At 40.1% G+C, this 21942-nt stretch overlaps 6 protein-coding genes across 12 annotated transcripts; 3 read left to right on the plus strand and 3 right to left on the minus strand.

The window, feature by feature from the left end:
• The first annotated feature begins 78 nt into the window (after positions 1–78).
• On the plus strand, positions 79–5421 carry LOC104740212 (uncharacterized). 3 transcript variants are annotated; one of them, XR_015580881.1, is made up of 14 exons: positions 79–1064; positions 1154–1331; positions 1429–1568; positions 1644–2679; positions 2783–2883; positions 2959–3103; positions 3539–3607; positions 3683–3728; positions 3807–4096; positions 4247–4326; positions 4421–4556; positions 4645–4837; positions 4929–5011; positions 5102–5421. XR_015580881.1 is itself a non-coding variant. In XM_087486462.1 (14 exons), the coding sequence occupies exons 1-14, from the start codon at positions 754–756 to the stop codon at positions 5237–5239; spliced, it is 2880 nt and encodes a 959-aa protein (XP_087342588.1). In that variant the 5' UTR covers positions 79–753; the 3' UTR covers positions 5240–5421. The 3 variants fall into 3 exon arrangements, 1 of the variants encoding a protein (XP_087342588.1); XR_015580880.1 differs by having other exon boundaries at positions 4688–4837; XM_087486462.1 differs by having other exon boundaries at positions 4711–4837.
• Positions 5299–6360, minus strand: LOC104740211 (large ribosomal subunit protein eL37z). The gene is made up of 4 exons (XM_010460746.3): positions 6057–6360; positions 5845–5980; positions 5645–5746; positions 5299–5520 (listed from the first exon to the last, which is right to left on the minus strand). Exons 1-4 carry the CDS (start codon positions 6057–6059, stop codon positions 5474–5476), a joined length of 288 nt encoding a protein of 95 aa, XP_010459048.1. The 5' UTR covers positions 6060–6360; the 3' UTR covers positions 5299–5473.
• Positions 6361–6505: 145 nt separating this feature from the next.
• On the plus strand, positions 6506–7179 carry LOC104740214 (uncharacterized). The gene has a single exon (XM_087486467.1). The coding sequence runs from the start codon at positions 6506–6508 to the stop codon at positions 7037–7039; it is 534 nt and encodes a 177-aa protein (XP_087342593.1). The 3' UTR covers positions 7040–7179.
• A 96-nt stretch (positions 7180–7275) lies between these two features.
• Positions 7276–8642, minus strand: LOC147927894 (uncharacterized). Its single transcript, XM_087486470.1, has 4 exons — positions 8532–8642; positions 8365–8420; positions 8048–8089; positions 7276–7542 (listed from the first exon to the last, which is right to left on the minus strand). The coding sequence occupies exons 1-4, from the start codon at positions 8545–8547 to the stop codon at positions 7462–7464; spliced, it is 195 nt and encodes a 64-aa protein (XP_087342596.1). The 5' UTR covers positions 8548–8642; the 3' UTR covers positions 7276–7461.
• Positions 8643–8819: 177 nt separating this feature from the next.
• Positions 8820–13276, plus strand: LOC104740215 (protein MLN51 homolog). 4 transcript variants are annotated; one of them, XM_010460749.2, is made up of 11 exons: positions 8820–8995; positions 9157–9587; positions 9943–10042; positions 10215–10426; positions 10506–11239; positions 11402–11504; positions 11822–11929; positions 12098–12153; positions 12467–12524; positions 12748–12892; positions 12982–13276. In XM_010460749.2, the coding sequence occupies exons 2-10, from the start codon at positions 9175–9177 to the stop codon at positions 12773–12775; spliced, it is 1812 nt and encodes a 603-aa protein (XP_010459051.2). In that variant the 5' UTR covers positions 8820–8995; positions 9157–9174; the 3' UTR covers positions 12776–12892; positions 12982–13276. The 4 variants fall into 4 exon arrangements, with proteins under 4 accessions (XP_010459051.2, XP_019091392.2, XP_087342598.1 ...); XM_019235847.2 differs by having other exon boundaries at positions 8825–8995; positions 10218–10426; XM_087486472.1 differs by having other exon boundaries at positions 8827–8995; positions 10218–10426; positions 12101–12153.
• Positions 13277–13631: 355 nt separating this feature from the next.
• LOC104774021 (protein REDUCED CHLOROPLAST COVERAGE 3) lies at positions 13632–21796 on the minus strand. Of its 2 annotated transcripts, XM_010498693.3 has the most exons (22): positions 21557–21796; positions 21188–21429; positions 21020–21092; positions 20474–20731; positions 20144–20370; positions 20020–20061; positions 19395–19916; positions 19032–19186; positions 18292–18787; positions 18102–18164; positions 17914–18015; positions 17436–17753; positions 17266–17358; positions 17015–17116; positions 16822–16926; positions 16544–16677; positions 16180–16363; positions 15971–16102; positions 15682–15794; positions 15519–15600; positions 14643–15204; positions 13632–14572 (listed from the first exon to the last, which is right to left on the minus strand). In XM_010498693.3, exons 2-22 carry the CDS (start codon positions 21419–21421, stop codon positions 14526–14528), a joined length of 4044 nt encoding a protein of 1347 aa, XP_010496995.2. In that variant the 5' UTR covers positions 21422–21429; positions 21557–21796; the 3' UTR covers positions 13632–14525. The 2 variants fall into 2 exon arrangements, with proteins under 2 accessions (XP_010496995.2, XP_010496994.2); XM_010498692.2 differs by having other exon boundaries at positions 13632–15204.
• Positions 21797–21942: the final 146 nt, after the last annotated feature.

Below are 21942 nucleotides of genomic sequence, written 5' to 3' on the forward strand. Positions count from 1 at the left end.
GGATAATGTTTTAATCCTTTTCGAGCTGAAAGAGGAAAGGCGGTGATGAGGGCATTTATGTCATTACAGTTCAAGTTTACATCAAATTTACAAAATAGCCCAAGCGTTCGGTGAGCCCAGGGTTCGACACCTAGCGATAGCATTACGGACTTGGTAGCGAATAACAAAACATTAATGAAAGTGAAATGCAAACCACCACGAAGAGAGAGAATTAAAAGATCCTTAACCAATCTTACCGGGAACACTCGCCGGAGATACGTACGGAATCAACAACCGTCTGCGGGATAGACTCCATTACCGGCCGATTCCATCAATTCGTAGTCCGTGTTCGATTTACCAGAGGCATTGATTCTCTCTCTCTTCTTCCTTACTCGTCGTTTCGAAACCAGCTCATCTTTGATCGATCCCGACGTATTTCAAAGATCGGGTTTTAGTTTCCCGGGAAATTAGGTTCTGGAAAAAATCCATCTGTTCATTGAAGGGGCGAATTAGGCTAGGCGTCTGAAAGATAATATAGGAGAAGGGATTTTTGATTGAACTATGAGCACTCAGAAGCAGGTGGTGACTCTTCGGGACCTGGTAGAGGAAGCTAAGAAACGGATTGTAATCGTGGTGATATAGCTACTTATGTGTTCAGCAATCTCTAATGAATGAATACTCACGTTTGCAGTGACAAGCTCATCGGTTTGGGTCAACCTCCCTGCTGCTGCGTGCTTGATCATCCTCCTTCGTTATTTCTCATTCGATATTGAAATGAAAAGGAAAGCTGCAGCTTACAACAACAAACCGTCGTCTCTCAATGCACCAACGTTAAATAATACACCTGACCTCCCTAAAGCAGCTCCACGGTCTGACTGGAGAAGCAAAGTGAACTCTCAGGTTGTTGAGGATGCGATTGATCACTTCACCCGTCACCTCGTTTCTGAATGGGTACTGGATCTCTGGTACTCCCGCATAACACCGGATAAGCAAGGTCCTGATGAACTGGTGTTTATCATTAACGATGTTCTTGGGGAAATTTCACGGCGGTTTAGAAATGTTAATCTTATTGATCTGTTGACAAGGTCTGTTCTTTTTAGTGTCTCAAGTCTCATATTGAGTTTTTGTTAAGGTTGGTAGTCCAAGAAACTAAACCTTCTTTGTAATGATTTAGGGATCTAATTGATATTGTATGTCGTCGTGTGGAGCTTTTCCGCGAGTGTCAAGCAAAGATTGAGAGACAACAAAAGAGAAGCCTCAGTTTTGAAGACCGCGACTCAGAACTAAGACGTGTGATGGCCGCAGACGATAAATTGCACCCTGCATTGTTTTCTCCTGAATCCGAGCATAAGGTTTACTGTTGCGACGAGCTGTTATACAGATCTTTATGTTAGATGTTTTACCACTTTATTGCTATCAGGTGGTGATACTATGGTCTCTATTTGGCAGGTTCTGCAGCATATAATGAGCAGTCTCATTTCACTAACATTTAGGCCAGAGGATCTGCACTGTGCTTTTTTCCACTATACCCTGAGGGAGCTTCTTGCTTGCTGTGTCATTCGACCAGTCCTAAATCTAGCCAATCCTCGGTAAACTATTACCTCTTTTACACCACATTCTGTTCCTCTTATTCTCGCCTCAATGGTACTCATTTTGTGTACCAGGTTCATAAATGAGAGGATTGAGGCTGCTGTAATGTCAAGGATAAAGACTAGTAACAGATCTAGTGCTGCAGAAGAGTCTTCTCCATCTGAAGATCTCTCAGATCTTTCTCCTGATCATTTTTCTAGATATTTGGACCCTTCTGTCACAGGTGTTGAGCTTGTGAGTTTGAAAAATGAACAGCAGAAAAATTCTAAAAGGAAAAGCGCTACAGATAAACAGCATTTAACAGATTTATCGAAAGATCCATTGCTTTCTATGGACACCCAATCTTCCCGGTCGTGGAACTCCTTCCCCTCAACGTCCAAAATAGGTGATGGTAGTAAAGATCCTCAAGGACACAGAGGAGGAGAGGGATGGGGTGACGTGTTGGACATGATGTCACAAAGGAAAACTGCGAACCTTGCTCCTGAGCATCTGGAAAGCGTGTGGGCAAAGGGAAGAAACTATAAAAAAAAGGAAGTTGAGAAAGTTGTTGAGCGCGTGTCCCCGAGATGGTCTAGCAAGGAATCGAGCAACGATGGGTATTTAAGTGAAAACACGGCGAATGCAAGAATCTCCAGTCAGGGTAAAGTCGTAAATACTGAGAGTCACTTATCAAGTTATTCCTCTGCTGAAGAGGACGAGGAGCAAACAAAGAGTAGTCATTCTTATACATCCGAAGATGAGGAAACGGTAACAGGTCTAAACAGTCCTGGGACTCGAGTCTGGGATGGTCGAACGAAGAAAAATCTTGGTGTTTCACGGATACACCATCCACTTGAAAATGCTGGCCACTCTTTCAAAAAGACCAGTAAAGGTCATGGACGTTATCAGCAAGGACCGAGACATCAATCTGGCAGGAAGAGATCCAGAATTTCTGGACACGTCATAGACGATGATGATAGCAATGATTCTGAAGATGGTTCATTGGCTAGATCATTCAGTGGAATCTCTGCAACGTCATCTGCATCATACGTTTCTGCGGCAGAGAGTGATGTTCCCTATGCTCCTAAAAGTTCTTTGTTGGTTGATTCCTTTGCCAAGTTGAGATGTCAGGTACAATTATATATCGGTTGGGCATCCAAACATTCATAAATCTGCAGACAATTATGTTCGTATGTAGTATCATACGATGGATAACTTTAGGTTCTTCTTGCAGGTTTTGGGTGCCAATATTGTGAAGGGTAGTTCTAAGATGTTTGCTGTGTATTCAATTGCAGTCACAGATGAAAGTAATCATAGCTGGTCGATCAAAAGAAGGTGATAGAATGATACTGCTACGGATTTGATGTTGGTGCTTTGTCTTTTAAACTTTTTATTTGTGTGAATTTTCAGATTTCGACATTTTGAGGAGCTTCACCGGCGGCTTAAAGTTTTTCCCGAGTACAATCTTCATTTACCGCCAAAGCATTTTCTATCAGCAGGCGTGGACATACCTGTTATTCAAGAGCGATGTGTACTACTTGATGAGTATATCAAGGTCAAATGCCATGTCCTTGTTTTCTACTCTCTGTTCATGCTTTACATGGTGCTTATGTATATGGATTTTTTTTTTCTTCTGGATTTGGTTTTTTGATGAGTAGGTTTACTGTGAATAAGCTTTTGTGTTTTCATATTCTGGTTGTTACTTTGGATTTTTGAGAAGCTAATACTGAGTGTTCTTATGCATGAAACGTCACCATCTACTTCTGTGTAATGTTACTCTGAAGTAGAGTCAGGCCTGCTTTATCTACTGAAGTTATGCATTTTTTTATTTCTCGATAGGGCTGATAGTTCTAATGCTTGATCCTTTGTAGTTGCTTTTCACACGCCGTTTATTCTTCCATGTTAACTAAAATATGAATGATAACTTTGCATTGAGGTGATTGCCCGGTTTTCCTTAATCTGCGAATTATCCTTTCTCTACTTTGCTCAGAAGCTTTTGCAGCTACAACGAATTTCAGGATCGATTGAAGTTTGGGACTTCCTCAGTGTGGATTCCCAGGTAGATTCTCTTCCGCTGACTCACAAATCACAAGTGCTGACAAAATTTGACATGTAATTTGTTGCTGCTGTGCAGACTTATGCGTTCTCAAGCTCTTTTTCAATCATTGAGACGCTAACAGGTGAGTAATCAACAACACAATTAGATTTTGATCTTAATTAGTTCGCTATAATTTACTGTCACCAGTAAATTATTTCAGTTAAACATGTCAGTAAGACATCTACTGTCGCTACAAATATGGGAAATATGACTGAGGCAACACCTGGTTCTCTTCCTTGGAGAGAAAATCCGAGTTCAGAGAATGGGAAACCGGGTCAACATTTAAGGAAAAATGTAAGGGTGGATGATGTGAAGTCAAAAGTCAAAACTCTTGGAAATGATCATATGAAGACGCCTTATATAGATGTGAGAAATAGCAAAGAGAATGGCGGGCAAAAAGTGGGAACTCAACATGCTGATGATGTGGACTGCGTCGGTCTGCCCACCGAGGTATATGTTACATCCATACCTAGTATCAGCCATGATTTTGTTTTTTTCTTCTGATGATTCATCTTTCGCATTGTGGGGAAGTGGGAAATCATGAGGACATTTCTTGTATTTCTATATTAGTGTGTTTGTAATAACTTGTCTTTCGTGCAGTGGGTTCCTCCAAAGCTAACATTACCCCTACTAGACTTAGTAGATGTTGTCTTTCAACTCCAGGAGGGTGGGTGGATCAGGTACATAAATTTATAACCAGGAGCCATACTATTTTTCTCTTTCTGAGTCAAGAAAGTGGAGTAAATCTGATCATCTATTTTTGCACATTACAAGGCGGAAAGCTTTTTGGGTTGCCAAACAGATACTTCAACTTGGGATGGGCGATGCATTGGACGATTGGGTACTTGAGAAAATCTGTCTCCTGCGGCGGGGAACTGTAGTTGCTTCTGGAATTCAACGGGTTGAACAGGTGAGAACCTCCACTTGAACTCCTTTTTGCACAGTGAGAGGTAGTGGTGAAAGTCACAGTTAAATAATGGAAAAAGTATGCCTGACAGTGACATTTCCCTGTGATGTCTCTGGCTTGGTTATATTTGAAAGAGATATTTGGTATGACCTCTCAGATACTATGGCCGGATGGGATTTTCATGACAAAGCATCCAAAAAGGCAGCAACAATCCGGCAGTTCTGAGGAGGAGCAGCAACAAGAAGCGGAGAGGCGAGCAAAGTTTGTTCATGAGCTCATGATTGGTAATAGCTTCCTGTCATCTGATACTTTTTTCATCAGTGATATCTAAGCGTAGTTGAATTATAAATGTCTGAAATAACCCTCATCTCACAGAAAAAGCCCCAGCGACAATAGTGAGTCTTATAGGACAAAAGGAGTATGAACAATGTGCAGAGGATCTCTACTTCTTCCTCCAGGTAAACATTTCACAATGTCTTGAAGTTTCAGATTTTGAGATGCTTAAGCTTAAGAGTTGGGTTTCATTGTTCGAATTATTGTTGTTTCAGTCATCAGTGTGTTTGAAGCAATTGGCGTTTGACCTTTTGGAGTTGTTGCTACTCTCGGCATTTCCGGAAATGGAGCAAGCTTTCAAACAGTTGCACTACGAAAAACACCTCTTCGAAATACACCACCAAACTGATTGATACTTTGGATTGCCCTTGTAAACTTATCTTCCATATTACATGGAGTTTTGCTAGAATTCTTTAAAAAGTATAGCACGCATTCATTTCGGTGATGTAAAAAGTCTGAAACCATGTCGATTTAGAATAGCAGACGATAAAGTATAAGAGCAATAAAAAAAAACGAAGTAGTTTCTCTTCCAAAACGAAGCTACATCAGAAGCAAGAAACAAATGGCAAACGCAAACTGAACAACGCTTAGGAAGAAGCAGCTGCAGCCTTGTTTCTTGGGGTAGCTTGAGTACCTGATCCACACAATTCCATCAATCAGAATGAGCAAGATTTTGATTCTATAACATAACTTAGCTATAAAGTGAATTAGAGGTGTGCAAGCATTGCTAACTACAAGGTGTGCAATGTAAGCTTTACCTTCTCTAAAGCAAGTCTTGAACCTGCTAGGGACATTGCGGAGATACCTCATCCTACCAGTTCCTGTTGTCTTTCTTCTAATTGCCTTCACGCTCCAGTTATCTATCCACATAATGACATCATAAATTTCCAAGTATTCTTTCACAAAATTAATAGTAGCCGCAAAGTTCCCAAGGCAGAGGCAGAGATAGAGATCGTACATGTCCTCTTGCGAGCAGCTGGATAAGCACAGGCCGAGCAACGACTCTTCTGGATGTGGAAACTACGGCGACCACATCTGACACACAGCGTGTGTGACTTGTTCCTCCTCTTACCAAAGCTCCCTGTTCCCTTACCCTGCCATTTCCAAAGCACCGGTTATATAACACGAAGTGGAACATAAGCTAACACGACATGCGCAACAGATTTTTACCATTGCCGCAGATGATTGATCAAGCTTTGCTCTGTAGATATCTTTGCGGCTCCGAGAAGACAACCATGTAGTGTACTTTTAGGGTTTTTTCTTCCTATACAAAATGGATCTTAATCGGGTTACCGCCAAAAACATGGGCCTCTTTAAAGGGCTTGATGGGCCTAGTTCTGATATTCGCCTAAGTCAACTGGCATGCATGAGCATTGGGTGGCTGGCAATGATAGGTAAGTAGGGGACCAATTTGAAACACTGCTTATCAATGTGATGACGATTGTTTACCTATAAAAGTGGACAACACAAACAACAAGATGACACCTTCTTAAAGTCTGACATATCAGCTTCCTTCTTCAACTACTAACATGCCACTGAATGAATGTTAGGTTTCGTTTTATGCTCCACAAGGTGAGATAAATATGGTTATCCTCTCCAAAATTTGAGCAGCAAGAAAGATGATGAAACCTTCAGCAAAATCAATTCAGAGAGTTGGTCGTTTCTTGAGGAAGACCTTTGGGAGCATCAAGTCCACTATCTGCTCCCGTGATTACAAAAACTTACCTAACAACACTCCTCTCTTGAGCCCCTTCTCCTACAGTCGCCGCTGTCCAGAAGATTCCCAAACCAAAGGAACCTACACCGTTATTTGTTGTGACACAGCTGTGGCAGATACCACACTCAAGAAGAGTCTCAACGACCAACATAAAAAGAAACCGAAGAAAGTTGCAGCAGAGCCACTCGAGAATGCAAAGAAAAGAGGTGACGCGCTGGCGCAAAAGATGAAAGATCTCAACATGGTGGATCTACGAGACGTGGAGCATTCATTGGATGTTCGGGAAGCGCTTCGATGCTATTCAAGCATCAGAAGTCCCGTCTACCTTGACATTGTTGACAATTTCTTCACAGACATGTACTACGAGTTCTCTGATCCTCGCACCTCTGCCACTACCAATGGTTCAAGAAGAAAAGCAGGCTCCTTCAGGCTCTAAGTCCCTCTCGATCAGCAGCACTACACACAGCTTTGGTACATTCACCTGTCACCTTTAGTTTCTACGGTTCTACCTCGTCTTGTAGAGTCAAGATTATTATGCTCCTATTCTCAAGTATCAATGCAACATATTTCACCCTATTTCACCTTCAAGTTATGACTTATGACAACTAATACAGTTTCTAACTTGATATATGACAGCATACAACTCTGTTTTTGACTGTACTCATTATGATGTTAGGATAGATAACATTATTCCATTTCATGAAAAATGGAGAAAGCAAACATATGTAATAGAGAAGCGAAGTTATTCTTCTCAGAATATGATAAAAGTTACATCATCACACGATTATGATTATCTGTTTTTAACTTGATAAATTTGCATATTAAAAAGTAAAAACACACTTGATGAATAAAACGGGATCATTTCTTGCCGCTCTTCTTAAGTCCAGAACCTCCAAAGGATCCCTTCTGCGATGCCTTGGCTCTAAGCTCCTTAAGCGCCTGTTTTATCATTTTCATTCAAAATAAAATGGGTCACGCTTTCGGTAATAAATGATCACTGGAGACACGCTATAGAGTCTATTGGGTGGAAAACAAAGTAATAGCAAACATCCTAACATGGTCACCATTTCATCAGAGTAAGAAAAAGAAACCTAGTCCAAACCATCGAAAAAATCAATAATGAATACCTAAGCCAACAAACAGTTAATAAAATGACTCATCTTGTTGTAGTCACCAGGTAGAATGTCATAATTAGTGTCAGTTTTGGTTGATAAATTGACAAAGTGGCACATACTAATGCATAACCTTACAAAATCCATGTCAATAAAGAGGTGCCCAATAATGTAAGAAACCTCTTTGATTAGTATGTTATAGCTTTCCATTTACAGGGGAGAGGAGCCCAAAACATAGAAGAAGTCTAACTAGATGCATTTATCCAATCACAAAACATCCTATGAATAAACAAGATGGGAAACAAGCCAGAGCAAACAAAGTGGGAACTAACCTTTTCCTCATCTTTCTTCTTCTGAATGTTAGCTAAGTCGGTCTGCAATAACACCAAACAAAAATTCCAGATATTAAAGTTCAATAAAAAAGGTCTAAAATCATTGATCTACGAATATTTGGTAAAAATAATTCAACTTGCTTATAAATCATTTGAGTTGGAGCAAGAGAGATGATGATTCTGTGTCATTTCAAGTTCCGTTGGACAATCAAAAACCAGATCCAGAAATCAATAGTTTAATTGGAGGTCTAAAGCCAAACAATACAAAAAAAAAAAACTCATTAAAATAAAGAAAAAGGTTCAGTAGTTAGAGTCACCTCGTCGTATTCCTTCTTATCAGCTTTAGGCTGCTTCAAAGGTTTCGCCTTTCCTCCTGTTTAAACCCCCCAAAAAAAAAGATTAGCAGATCGTAACGAATCATAGAAATAACTCGTATATCAGAGAAATAAGAACCTAAAATCACGAATACTCAAATCGGCAATACCTTGCTTCGAAGACATGACTGGTTTGGTGAGCTTAGCTAGGGTTCGAGATTGAGCTCAGAATTGGGGAAAATAATAAATAAAAAAAAAAGGAGCTGAGAGTTGCAGACGATGATATCGAATCTCCCCCACTACGGTATATTTATAATGTGTTCGTAGTAACTACGCGACCCATTCAATGGGCTCAGAAATATAATGGCCCGTTAAAAGGCCCACAAATTCCCTTCTTGGCCCACTACCTTTCTGGTCAACCTTAGGTCACAGTCGTTTAATCTTTTTTTTTTTTTTTTAATGCGCGAACGAAATAACAAAATAGATTTATCCTATTTTGACCTCTCTCTATCTCTTCCTCTATTTAACAGTTATTAAAAAAAAAAAAAAAAAGGGGCCTGCTCCATTCGATTCACTGGAAACCCCCAAAAATCGCTGAAGAACGAACGCCTCTTGAGCTCAGATAGGGTTTTAGGTAAGCGAAGAGACCCCTTCTCTACTTTAGGGTTTTCCTTTTTTCCCGCCGGCGATTCGTTCGGAACGCTTGAGCGACTCCTTCTCTTTCGATTATTCTATTGAAATTTCTTTATCTAGGTTTTGGATTTACGAGTTTCGCTTTCCTTTTTTTTTTTCCAGATTTCTAGAGATAAATTTATGGCGACAGCTGAAGGAGGAGAACCGGAATATGAGAGTGATCCAGAGGAGTTGAACCGCTCATTGGCGAGGAGGAGGAGAGAAGCCAGTGATGACGACAGTGATGTTGCTGATGATAGAGATGTTGTTAATAATCAGAGGGCTGAGATTGATTCCGACATATCTGATGAACAGATTGGTGCTGTGAAGTATGATAATGAAGCAGATGGGGAGGATAGTTTAGATGAGGAGGAGGAGGAGGATGGGGAAGGTGTTGCGGTTGATAATGACGAGAGGAGTAGTGTGGTGAAGGAGGCTGGTGATTTGGTTGGGGAGGATGAAGAAAAGGAGAAGCAACATGCTGCTGTGCCCACTGGTGGAGCTTTTTATATGCATGATAACAGATTTCAGGACTTGTCTGCTCGTGGTAACAGGTAAACTCTTCTCTTGTACTGTGTGTTACTTTTTACAACTTTCTCATATATATATATATCCATCAGTGTCTTACTATGTGAGTGAGGTAGGCTTTGTGTAAAGTAGGTACCACCTTCCTTATGAAATTGCATTCATAGAGAGATAATAGGCTGAAAGGTGGAGTTTAGTGGCCTCTTAAGGCAACTTATTATCATGTAATCCATGTAGTATGAAGGGATTGATTAGCTGCATTGGGGTTGATTTGGCGTTGTTCATGCTATTGGGACCGGGAGAAAATTCTGAATACTAACTAGCTCCTCCTGTCAACATTCTGTCTGTCAGTTCATTGATATAATCCTTATTTTGCTTTCTTAGGCGAACTCGTGGTGGAAGGAGACCGTGGGAATCTGGAGAGGAAAGAAAATGGGGACATGACAAATTTGAAGAGATGAATACTCGGGATAAAAATTATGATGTACCGTTTCTGTCTATGCTTTTTATAACTATTTTAGATCACTCTATCTCTTAATGTATATAGCATGTATATGTCACAGATATTTGCTTTTGTTTTATTTATTTATTTTCCATCTCTTGTTGGTTTTACGTTCTTAATTGTATAGTTGACTGATTGCACAATGTATTTTCAGCAGAGGACTTCTAGAGGCCGATTCAGAGGTCGAGGTCGGGGTCGGGGCAGGGGACAAGAGCGTGGAAACGCTAGAGGGAGCAGTTCTAACGCATCAACCAGTAACGGACAGCAAATTTATCTTCCTAAAGCTGTCACACAAGGGAGAGGTGCCAGAAAATTTGAGACTCCCCTGACTAAGGGAAATCAAGCACATTCCGAGCAAAGCAAACAGTGAGTTCTTATATTTTGTTTTCTGTAGTTGAGTGAAGGTTTTATCTCTAATATAATATACTTGTGTTTTGATTTTTAGGTTTCGAAATTCTAATGGGTCACAAAACTCCCATGAGAAACTGTCCAACCTTGATTCAAAACGTTCACCAGCTGCCCCTGCTAAAACCGGGAATGAAGGTGCAAATGCCAGAAAGAATGTAGCTGTTTCAAGTTTAAAGAATGTAGCTGTTTCAAGTTTAAGTTCCGCTTCTCCTCCATTTTATCCTTCAGTGCCCTCCGGTAACTCGGTACATGGTATACAAGTTGGTATGGAAGGACTTCACATGAATGAAAGTGCCGCACCTTCTGGGAAGAAGTATAGGAATACAAAAGCTGCTTTTTCACCAGTTTGGACTGCCAAGGCTTCTCAGTCCACGGGTCAAGGTAAAGGGGCACCTGTTACTGAAAATGTGTTTTACCCGAAAGCTCATAGTCAAGGTGACAGATATTCATCACCATTGCAACTGAATGGAGATTCAAAAGGCACAGGCGGCCAAAGCTATATTAAACCTTCCGGTCAGGGTTATGATCAGGATTCTGCTGTTATCAGATCCTTGTCTTCCTCTCCACAGAAAACTAGCTCATTAAGAAATCAATTTCCTCATGGTGAAATAGAATCTGCGTCGGAAACAGGTGCATCGATTGGCAAGGGAAAAGGGACTCTCCGGCCTAGTGGTGGAAGTGGCTCCTTTATGTATAATGGATCTCAAATGATGGGGCGAGCAGAAAGCCTGCCATCTGCTGACAATTCTACCTTCCCTACTTTTCTGCCTTGTAAGTTTTTTGAATGACACTATTTTTCCTGAGCCACTTGCCCTGGTTTTCCATGAATACTTTTTTCAGAGTCTTGCCCTACCAACTTGGGAATTATCTGCTTGCTAGTATTTCCTAAATTTTTACATTATATTTGATGATCAAATTCAAATGCAAATGCAGTTATGCAATTTGGTGGTCAGCATGGTGGGGTTCCGGCTTTTGGAATGGCTTATCCAGGATACGTCCAGTCTGAAGATGGTGTTAGAAATCCGGAGATGACATGGTATGCGTACTCCTCCCCCTTCTCGATGAACTTTTTGGATGTTAGTTTCAGAAGTTCTTGGTTGTAAGCATTTCAAAGAATTACATATCGTGACTATTGTTAGCTGGGTTTGCTTGTTTTTCGTGATTTCATATGCTGTCCCACTTAATTAACATAGTGTGGGTCTACATTCTGGAGGAAAAAAAAACCTGTGAAAGCGTACTATCATTAGGATGGTTACTTTGATTTGGGATAGCGTGCTGTTTGTATGCTCTAGGCTCTTCCATCTTTCTAGTTCCTGATTTTGCTCTACTGAGATTCGTTTATATGATTGGCAGGATGCCCATTTTGGACGGTCCAGGAGCTTTAGGGGCTTCATTCAGTCCACCATATGTGGCTAACCAAGCACACAAGCTAGCGTTATCTTCCTCGTTAGGATCCTCCAGGTTTGGAGATTAATTTTCTTTCTTCACTATAATTCTAATAATCAAAACAATGTGAATACTATGTAGAGCTTCAAATAACGCAAATCCTCCTTCAAATGCTTGGCACATTATCTATTTATATTTGCAAAACATGTACTTTTGCTTGCTTAATCCATTTTCATCTTGCAGCAGAGAGAATAGTACAAATAACCTTATTGACCTGGAGAATCCCATGGAGAGGCCTGGTTAGTCATTTTGCAATGTTATAATTCTAATGGTTATGCATGAGGTGTTTGTGTGTCATGCTTGCTAGGGGATATATTTACATTTATTGGATTTTATATGGAAAATGGCAAAGAGAGTGGACCTTTTCTTTTGGTTGCCTTAGAAGAAAGAAATCATAGTGGAAGATCTTGTGGTTGGGTGTGATGGATAACTAGTACAGATAAAATATATATGATGAATGTTGTTTTACCATGCACGACTTATGAAAATTGTCTGTTCTATTAAAATCACAAAATTCTTTTAGCTTTAAGCTACTTTCCTTCTTCTATGTAGAGGTCACAGAGAGTGGGTCACGACAGCAAAGCAACAACCCTAGCAAGCAGCCTCGTAGGTGAGTTCTTGAAGTTGACCTCAAAACCTACTCTTGTAAATTGATCATTAGTTGATTAAGAATCGTTTAAGACTATGAACCATGATGCATTATGTCTACGGATTTGACTTTCAGTAACTGCATTCATTGACCTAAGGTCGTCATATAAAAAAATTCTTATAGAGCAAGTTTTGTGGAATATGACCCTATCATGAGAAAGAATATCTGCTTGGTGTATATGCAGGTACTCGGAGATGAGCTTTAGCAAGTGATAACATCTGTGAGAATATAAGAAGAGGGTTTAGGGACTCCTTGGCGCAGGGCTATGTTGCTTTTCCAAGGTTCGTTACAGGGCACTTTCAGGCAGCAACTGTTCCTAAAAATCTTTGGTAAGTGATTCAAAACTGTATTTTAATTACGGTGGATAGTAACAGAGTAATAGGAAGTGAATGTTGGATTGTGCTTCTTGTTGTTGCAGTTTTATGAGGGAGGGAAAGAATTAAAAACAATACTACGACTACTACTAGCAAATAGAATGGAGAAGGAACGTGGTGGTTCATATAAAAGCTATGGGCATCTATGTATTTGTGTGTTTCGTATTTTCGGTCATCTGCTTGTTTGGTTTTACGCTGTTTTCAGGAAAGTAGTTGTCCTAAGCCTTGGCCAGCCTGTTTGGTGTGTCTTTTTTTTCTTTCCAAGAATCTAAATCTAAATACTACTCTATTTGAACATGTAAATATACGTTGCGATGGTATTTGACGTTTTTTCACCCATAAGAGTTTGCATAAATCTTGCGACAATTACAATAGTAGCTTTGCTTCAGAATTTTGGAAACTCATAAATCTGGACCAATTTGAATGCTGTTTGCTTAGATGCTGAATCAAAACCTCTGAATGCTGAATCAATTTGAATGCAGAACATGTGCTGAATCAATTTCAATGCTGAACATGTGATCTACTCATTACGGTAGTTCAGCCGTTAGGAGATCGAGCCAAATCAAAACCTCTGAATGGTCCTTAGAGGTTAGAGGTTTACGGTTTTAAACAGCTGAGTCACTAAAGGATTTGATTTCGAACCGAGCATAGTTTGGACAGCTTTAGTGCGTCCCTACCGGATTCAGACTCCACATTTTAGGAACTTTTTGCTATGTACTCAAATGTGATCCAACGAACAGGCCACGAACTCAGAAACAAAACATATAATAGCTACAAAAATTTACAACACAACGGGCCAAGCTACATCGAGAGTGCACCATACGAATAAAAGCAGCCAACTAGCTAATCCCAAGAAGAAAATGAGTTAAGAAGATATACTCTGCTTCGCAAGAAGCTTTATTTTGTTAACCTCATCAAACCCACTTATCAGATCATGCACAAACTGACGGCAGTTGATGGTACTACCCAGCCGCATCGTTTGTAAGTCGAAACTTGTTCTTCCTCCTCCTCTTCTTTGCCACAATCACAAACCCTTCATCTCCATTTGTCTCATTTGCGTTTGCTCTACTCTCCTCTTCTCTACTATATACTATCTCAGTTGCAGCACTATCCCTTGAGGTATCTCCTGACTCGGCTTTTAGGCAACTGATGGGGTCAACAGATACACTTGCATCTTCACCTGCATGTTGAGAGCTATTCTGCACGGATCTCCTCGGAACAAACTCTGGTGCATCTGGATTCATGCTTCTTGGCATCCCAACTCCATTTAAGTTATTAACACTGTAATATGGTGGTGAGTGAATCCCACATGAAACTCCAGCCCAGGAAATAGGGTCTGCAACCATAATCGGGTAGTTGCCTGTTGTTGCTGCTAAGCTTTGCAGATCAATAACCAAGAAACCTCCAGGATTGTAAGGCTCTGCGGAGGCTGATAGCTTTTTCCTGCTTATATCAGAAGCCTTTTGCCCCTGACAGGACCCCAGATCCCCTTCAGACTCTGACGTTAAATTTTCCACTGACTCACCACCTTCTTGTGATTCCTGCTTTTCACAGGGAAGCTCTGCTCCTTCGATTGGCAAATCCAACATTACAGTGTCAGATTTGCTTTCTGCTTCAGCTGACGAACTTGAAGTCCTGTACATCTGACTTTCAGTGCTCTCCAAAGGCAATTCTACTTTTTCTAACACTGGCTTCAGAATTGTACCTGGTGGTGCCACAGCAACATCTTTGTATGAGAGAGACTTTGAAGCCAAAGTAATACTGGTCACAGCAGCAGAACCAGAAGCCTTTGACTGTGGCTTAGTTGTATTTTTACTGACATCTATCTCTGTGTTCTTCAGAGCCCTATGGGATGGTGACTTAGAGAGGGAGGGTCTCACAGTTGTTTTCTGCAACCGAGAAGATAAGTTCTGTTGCTGAACATTCTGTCTCCCAGTGAGATTTCTGTTAAACGACATTCTTTTTTTCATAAGATCAGGCTGCCTTTTCCTTCTCGCACCATTTCCAGATCTCCCCTTTGAGTATGCCTCTTGCCAGCCCTCATCTAAAGTTGACTCTTCCACAATTCGGCTGTCCACATTTAGTCTGTGAACTACGATATCACCTGTTTTGATCTCATCAACAACTGCATCAGGATCATTTTCTTCGGCCCTACTCATAATGACATTCGCTTCTGTGACATCATTCCATGTAGCAATGCCATTCTGTGGAGCAACTCTATGGGTGGCATCATCACCTGACGCAACAGTATCATTGGCTTGTGATACCTGTTGAAACAAAAGTAATGTCACAAACCTTTGACAGTAAAACCTAGAGCTATATATCCATTCATTCTTTTCGTTTCAATATCTCACATGTTTTTTTTTTCCATTAACTTCTAGGGCATGGAATGCCTTTAGATCAATATTCCATTTAGACATACATCTAGAAAACCAAGCAGCATAGTTTGAGTTCAAACTTTACAACCAGAGTATTACACAATTGACAGGTATTTAATCAGGTTATTGTACACTCAACAAAACCCAAAATGAGTGACCTAATGAACAGAACAAAATCCAAAATGAGTGACCTAAGTGATTACCCTGGCGCGCCGCTGTTTCCTGTGAGCAACACTTCCTTTAGTATCGGGATCAGAACTTATATAGTCCACGAGATCTGATACACTGCAACAAAGGTCGGACTTTGGTGCCAATGAAATAATTACCATATCCTTTATGTGTTCTGGGAGATATCCATTTTAGTACCTAAGGTGGCCTTTGCTCGCGATGGAAGCATCAGACTTTGGGACTCCATTTCGGGCTGCTTCCTGCTGCTCTATGGCTCTTGATTCAAAATATTCAAGCCATGCAGCAGCATCCTGTGAGAGATAAATAAAGAAAACAAAACAAGTATGTCTAAGAGTTCAAAACATACACTTTCTTACTTTACCAGTAAGAGTAAATTATTCAGCTGAGATCGGATGATTCCTACTCCTCCATGCGTTATGACAGAAACTTAGGAATTAAGATAATGAACTAGGAGCAAATCAATCACCTGTGTACGAAGGTCATCTGGTCCAAGTTTTGCTGTAAGTATCTGAAGTGTAGTTTGTTCATGTTGCACACTCAATGAATGTGCTTCCATGAAAGAGAGAGCCACAGCTATTGCATGATAGCTTGCCGCTGTCTGGCAAAGTAAAGACACAAAAGCATGATTAGTTTCAGAATGGGCGCAAAGTGAGGCAAGAAAGATAAGGGAGGAACCTGAATATGGTCCGCTCCTAGCAATCTTTTATTGCACTTTAGAGCTTCATGCAAGTATCTTAGAGCTAGATTATCATTCCCTACTTCTTTTTCCATCATAGCCACATTGATATATGTGGCAGCAGTATTTGGGTGAGATAGCCCACAAGTGAAGTGAAGAAGAAACAACGCACGGTTCACATATCTATAAAAAGGTAACAAATATAAATTATTAGAAAGATAACATTTAGAAGGAGCCAATCAGAGGAGAGGTTGGACCATAACTCATTCCAAGGCAACACGACAAATATGATGGAAAAACAAAGTAGTACGGTTCTATTTTTAGTGACCATATAACTATAAGAGATCATTATGCATCACTTACTTTAGTGCCAATTCGAAGTGTTGAAGACGATAATAAAATACAGAAAGATCCCCATAGCTTTTCATAGTGTCAGGATGGTCGAGACCAAGTTCTCTCTCATTTATATCTAGAGCCTTCTGCTGATATATCGTTGCCTGATCAAGAGAGGATAGAACATTAGAGATAGGGTGCCTAGCTAGAAGCAGAAGCAGAACATAAAACTCTACAAACTCTCTTTAATGTTCCTTGACCTAATAATCAAAGTTGCCATTTAGTAAGAAGGTGAGAGATGATAATACCTGGTTAAAATCGCCAGTGTGGTACAGTACAACTGCGAGAAGGCTGTACGCACAAGCAGTATTTCTATGATAAGGCCCACAGACAGCAATCATCTTGACCAATGCCTACGAAATGTAAGAAGTCAACATCTCTTGGATAACAGTTCAGTTGGTTAAAGAATGATGAAAACGTAGCTATCAAAAGAAATGACACCTTTGTTCCATAATTCACAGCATCATCTAGTTTTCCTTTGTCAAGAGCAATTTTTGATGACTCCAAGAGTGTCCTTCCGTCAGATGATATACACAGCACATGCTGATCAAACAAACATATATCTTAAAGATTATTGTCTAGCATTTGAACCATATTTCTATGGACCAAAATCCAAGCAGTCGTAGAAAAAAAAAAACAGATTGTGACCGAATCGCTGTTAGTCAAACTAATATTGGAATGGAGTGACCAACCTTGCACACAGGTACCAATCCAAAAATGTCAGAACTCTTGAAAGGATTTGGGGAATCGAAGTCATAATCTCTTGGAACTAGTTCTAACCCAACCTGTTTAAAAGCATGAAATCAATAAAGAACTATAATTCTGATACAAGCAGCAATACATTAACACAGAGATACTTAACCTTTTGGCAGAGTCCTCGGAGGATGGAAATTTTTTTCAAATGATTGAACTCATCTGTCTGTATCCAACCAAATTTTCTGGAAAGAAAATTCTGTAGCCATTGTAATCTGAGACAATACTCTTCACTGGGGATCCTATCACACCCTTCCGATTCACGGCGGCCAAGCATGAAGTTTAATGATGCAGCTATTGCCACAGGTAGCTTTGCCACATTATTGACAGATGCAATAACCGCCCTAAGAAGATGCTTGAAAGCTCTCGTAATCATCTCATGTATACAGATGGACTGTATATGAGGAAGTTTCTCAGCAAGTTTAGCCTGATCCATAGGTATAGTGGAGTCATTAACAGCTGTACAGTAAACTACTTCTGACCTCAACAAAATCCCTTTAGATGAACATATTAGCTTTACTCTCTCAAAAAATCAAAATAACTTGGCAACAGGGAAAGGCGTCATTGACAAGGTAAAGCATTCTTACCACATGTCCTAGCGAACGCATTTGGAGACCTCTTATATGCATGAAGTCAGTCATTGTGCGACCATCAACTGGAGAAAGCTCCAGTGACCCGAAATCTGCTACCTAGTAAACCATTACAATGATTACTTGATAAGTATGGTCAAAGATATGTTCAGAAAATTATATCTGTTATCTAACTAAAAACATACCAGCCTTGGCAAAGCAATTTCATCATAGTAACCATATACCATCTTAGTAAGCTCTTCTTTTGACTGTATCACAAATAATTTTCAAGTAAGCACCACGGTGTCCATCAAAGAATAAAAAAGGAACCATACATAAACAAATGCAGGACCTTTTTTCTCGTGGTTAATAGTCCAAAATATAAGAAAAGCGAACCTTTAAATGGAGACCGGTTCCAGTTTCTTTTAGGCGAGAGAAAGCTTCTTCAGAAAGCAGTTCCTTCAGTTCAGTCTCAAAATATTCGTCAATGCTTTTCTTCCCTAGATCAGCCTCCCCATTTAACTCGTGTAGTCTGATATCTTTTTCCTTTTCCTTCACGGTACGATTATTTTCTGATTTCTTACTTTTGGTCTTTAAAACTTTAAATTGTTTCCCCAAGCCTTTAACTGAAAGTTCAGTCTCATCATTAGTTGCAGGCTTTCCACAGACGTCTGTTTCTTTCTTTTGTAGATGCTGAACCCAGCAAGAACCGAGCTCCCATCTAATGGGTCTTACAGAAGATACCCATTTCTCTTCTAATTTTGTTAAGTTAGCTTTTACTAACTCCGGTGCAATACATCTACAAGACTCTATATCATCCGAATCAAGCTGTGTGGGCTGGTTCTCTCCAGATGTTCCAACACTATGGGCCCTGTGAAGCTGAACCCTTAAGCTGCAATAAAGGTAACAATCAAGATGGAAAAGAAGAAGTTAGACGCTCAGATATGTCTTTTCGCAAGGGATGAGAACACAGCAATGTTATAGATATACTCGGGAATAACCTTTGATTCATTTACCAATGAATACTCAAAAGGTAGAGACAGAGTCGTAGAGAGACCCACAATAAAATGGATTTTTTTAATATGAACACGATGTGCAAAATACCGTATTGTATTAAAAATCTTGGGGGGACATACCTGTTAAGGTTAAGAGCATTCGCTCCTCCGTCCGGCAGGTCATCAATCAAAATATCACGGAAATCAGACATTGCCTTCTGCGTTTTACCCTCGACATGTACCACCGCTGTATATCCACAGTGCCTTACAATAACTGTGCCTAAAGCCAGAGTATCCTGGAAATATTTCTTCATTGGTTATAATCTTTAGAAGAAATTACACATGCATGAAAAAGTAAATGCATTGCGGACGATTATAGCTCTAATATAATTCAGTCATCTACGAAAAATGCTATTTGATGTGATAATGATGTTAGCAAAACCTTATAGTGCAGAAACAGTCATTCTTTACATATAGCTGAGAAAAGGATGAGAAATCACTTACGTGAACAATCTTACTCTCATCAGCTGTTATCCCTTTTAGCAAATTCTTTTCAGCAAGTTCCTTGGATGATAGAACAAATGGTTCATTTTGACATGTAGCTTCAGGCTTTGGGTCAAGGCTGGCTATATCACGTTTTACAGTAATAAACAAATCTCCAACATGATCCTCAAGAAGGATCGAGCCTGAAAGTAATCCAGTAGTGTGTTGATTAGTATCCATCACGTTGCAAATGGCTCTAACAGCTTTTCGAACCGAGGTATCGAGAAACTGATTATGAAGCAAGAAAGCTTTCTTATCTCGAACAACCCTCTCCTCCTCAGTCTTGCAAGGAAGCGTAGCTAATACAGAAAACTCAGCAGCCCAAGGTCGAAGATCGTATTCACCATTCATCCCTTGACCTCCACCATTCCCACCCCAATGTCCATCCTCTGTTGGTAAAGGAGAAAAAGTTGAAGTAGACTCAGAAACAGGAGGAGGTACAAGCCATGTATTAATCCGTAATCCATACGGGAGGTTGCCAAACTGAAAAAAAAACAAATGAAGCCAAACTTCAAAAAAATTGATCTTGAAAAAAAATCCTCAAAAACAAAATCATTAACTAAAAACGTAAAAACAGCTATTTCACCTTGTTCCGGTCAGTGAAAGCTTTCATTAGAGATTCATATGCCTGCATCAATTCCCAATACAATGTTAAAAAGCTTGTTTCTTTATGGAAAAAAAAAAACAAAAGCATTGATTTTAAAATATACCTTGGCAAAAGCATTGCTGACGTTCTGAAGCAAATCAACAATGGAATGACAATGTGAGAGCTGTTTTCCAACGGCGAAGAACCCATTCACAGAAGCAACCACATGTATAACCTTCCCATTGCAAATCTTAACCTTAAGTCCAAAATGGTAACCATCTCCAGCTTCTTCTTCTTCTTCTTCTTCTTCTTCTTCTTCTTCTTCTTTACTGCCATCGACCTTCTTCAAATCTGCATATCAAAAATATTGAAACGAGAAAGAGCCAATGAGCTGTGAAAATCTCAATCAATCAACCGCAGAGAGAGAGCCTAGTGAGTGTTAAAAAAAACTTACGAAGAATCGGAGGAGAGAGGTGAGCAACGGAGAAAAAGTCGTAAAATTGAGAAAGCTTTGGGGTTGGGTGGATAGCGACCATGTCGAGCCCCTCCGGCGAGGCCGGCGCCTGAATGGCATTGTTGTTGCTGCCGGCGACGACGATGGGTTTCCCGTTGGGGGATTTGGGGGAAGCGGAGGAGAACCTGGTGGTGCACGCTACGATGTCTACGACTCTCCGCACCTGAGTCCAAGCTTGGCTCTGCTCTTTGTACTCCTCTGTGGCAAAAACGGTAAATAACACAAACTCTGAGGGTAAAGTGAACAAAAAAGAACTAACCAATATAATACGAACCAAATTACGATTCTGGTATTGGTACAATTAAACAATGATTAGTGGTGCCTTATCTCACTGTCACTGACTCACTGTGACACTTTCTGTGCCACTTACATAAAAGAAGACCAAATGCGAATGTTGTGTTCTTTTTTCTTTAATTCGAAAGTTGTTTGCAATAATAATATAAGACTATACTAAATCTAGTTGGGAACATATTGTTTTGGACTAACCTGGAATCATGCGGAGGAAACAAGGCTTGAGGGAAGCAACTTGGATGTTGTCATTCAATTTTTGCCCTTTCACCTATACCAATATCATAAGTTCAGTCACATCTTCTTCTTCTTTGGTGATAAAAGCGATGAGATATTATTGGATTGGCTTATCAAAAAATAATTTACCTTATGGGAGAGAGAATAGTTGGTGAAATGGCAAGTCTTAACGTGAGATGCCAAAAGCCTTCTCACATCAATGATTTTGTCAGTAGAGACTCCCTTGAGTATCACTTTGGTCTCGTACGGAGTTGTGACTGTGATCTCAACCAGACTCGGAGCCAACACGTTCTCTTCTTTCTTCTTCTTATCTCCTCCTTTCCCTCGGTTGTTTGATTTCCCTTTGCTCGACCTCGGTGCCATTGATGATCCTTTCATCCAAAAACAAACATGTACGCAATATAATTAGATCATGTGTAAAGGTAATATAAAAAAAGAATGAATCCACACATGATTAGATCAGATAGTGGGAGGTAGGTAGGTAGGTAGGTAAGGTACCTTGGAACGAAGATTCTGACCAGACCAGAGCTATCAAGAAAAGAGCCACAAGAAAGAAAAAAAAAGTAGGCGAAAGATAGAGAGAGAGGTTGAAGAGAAGATATATAAGAAAAAAGTTGAGGATAAGGGTTTTGGATGGGTTTACACTTTGGATTTTTAGATTTATGACCAATCCTGACCTCTCCTTGTCGCTAACGCCAAATCTCTTTCTTCTTCTATCTCTTATTAGACGTTACATGTGATTTTGATGTCCACATTAAAGTTTTAATAAGGCCCCAAATCCAAGTCCCATGCAATTCGACCAAGATGAGATGATGGCTCAGATTGACACACGTGGCTCTCTGAGTGGTGGGGACACTGACCTCTTGTCCGACTCCGTTTTGTTT

The sequence above is a fragment of the Camelina sativa genome, chromosome 14, assembly GCF_030686135.1.
Source record: "Camelina sativa cultivar CO46 ecotype springtype chromosome 14, ASM3068613v1".
Classification (NCBI taxonomy): domain Eukaryota; kingdom Viridiplantae; phylum Streptophyta; class Magnoliopsida; order Brassicales; family Brassicaceae; genus Camelina; species Camelina sativa.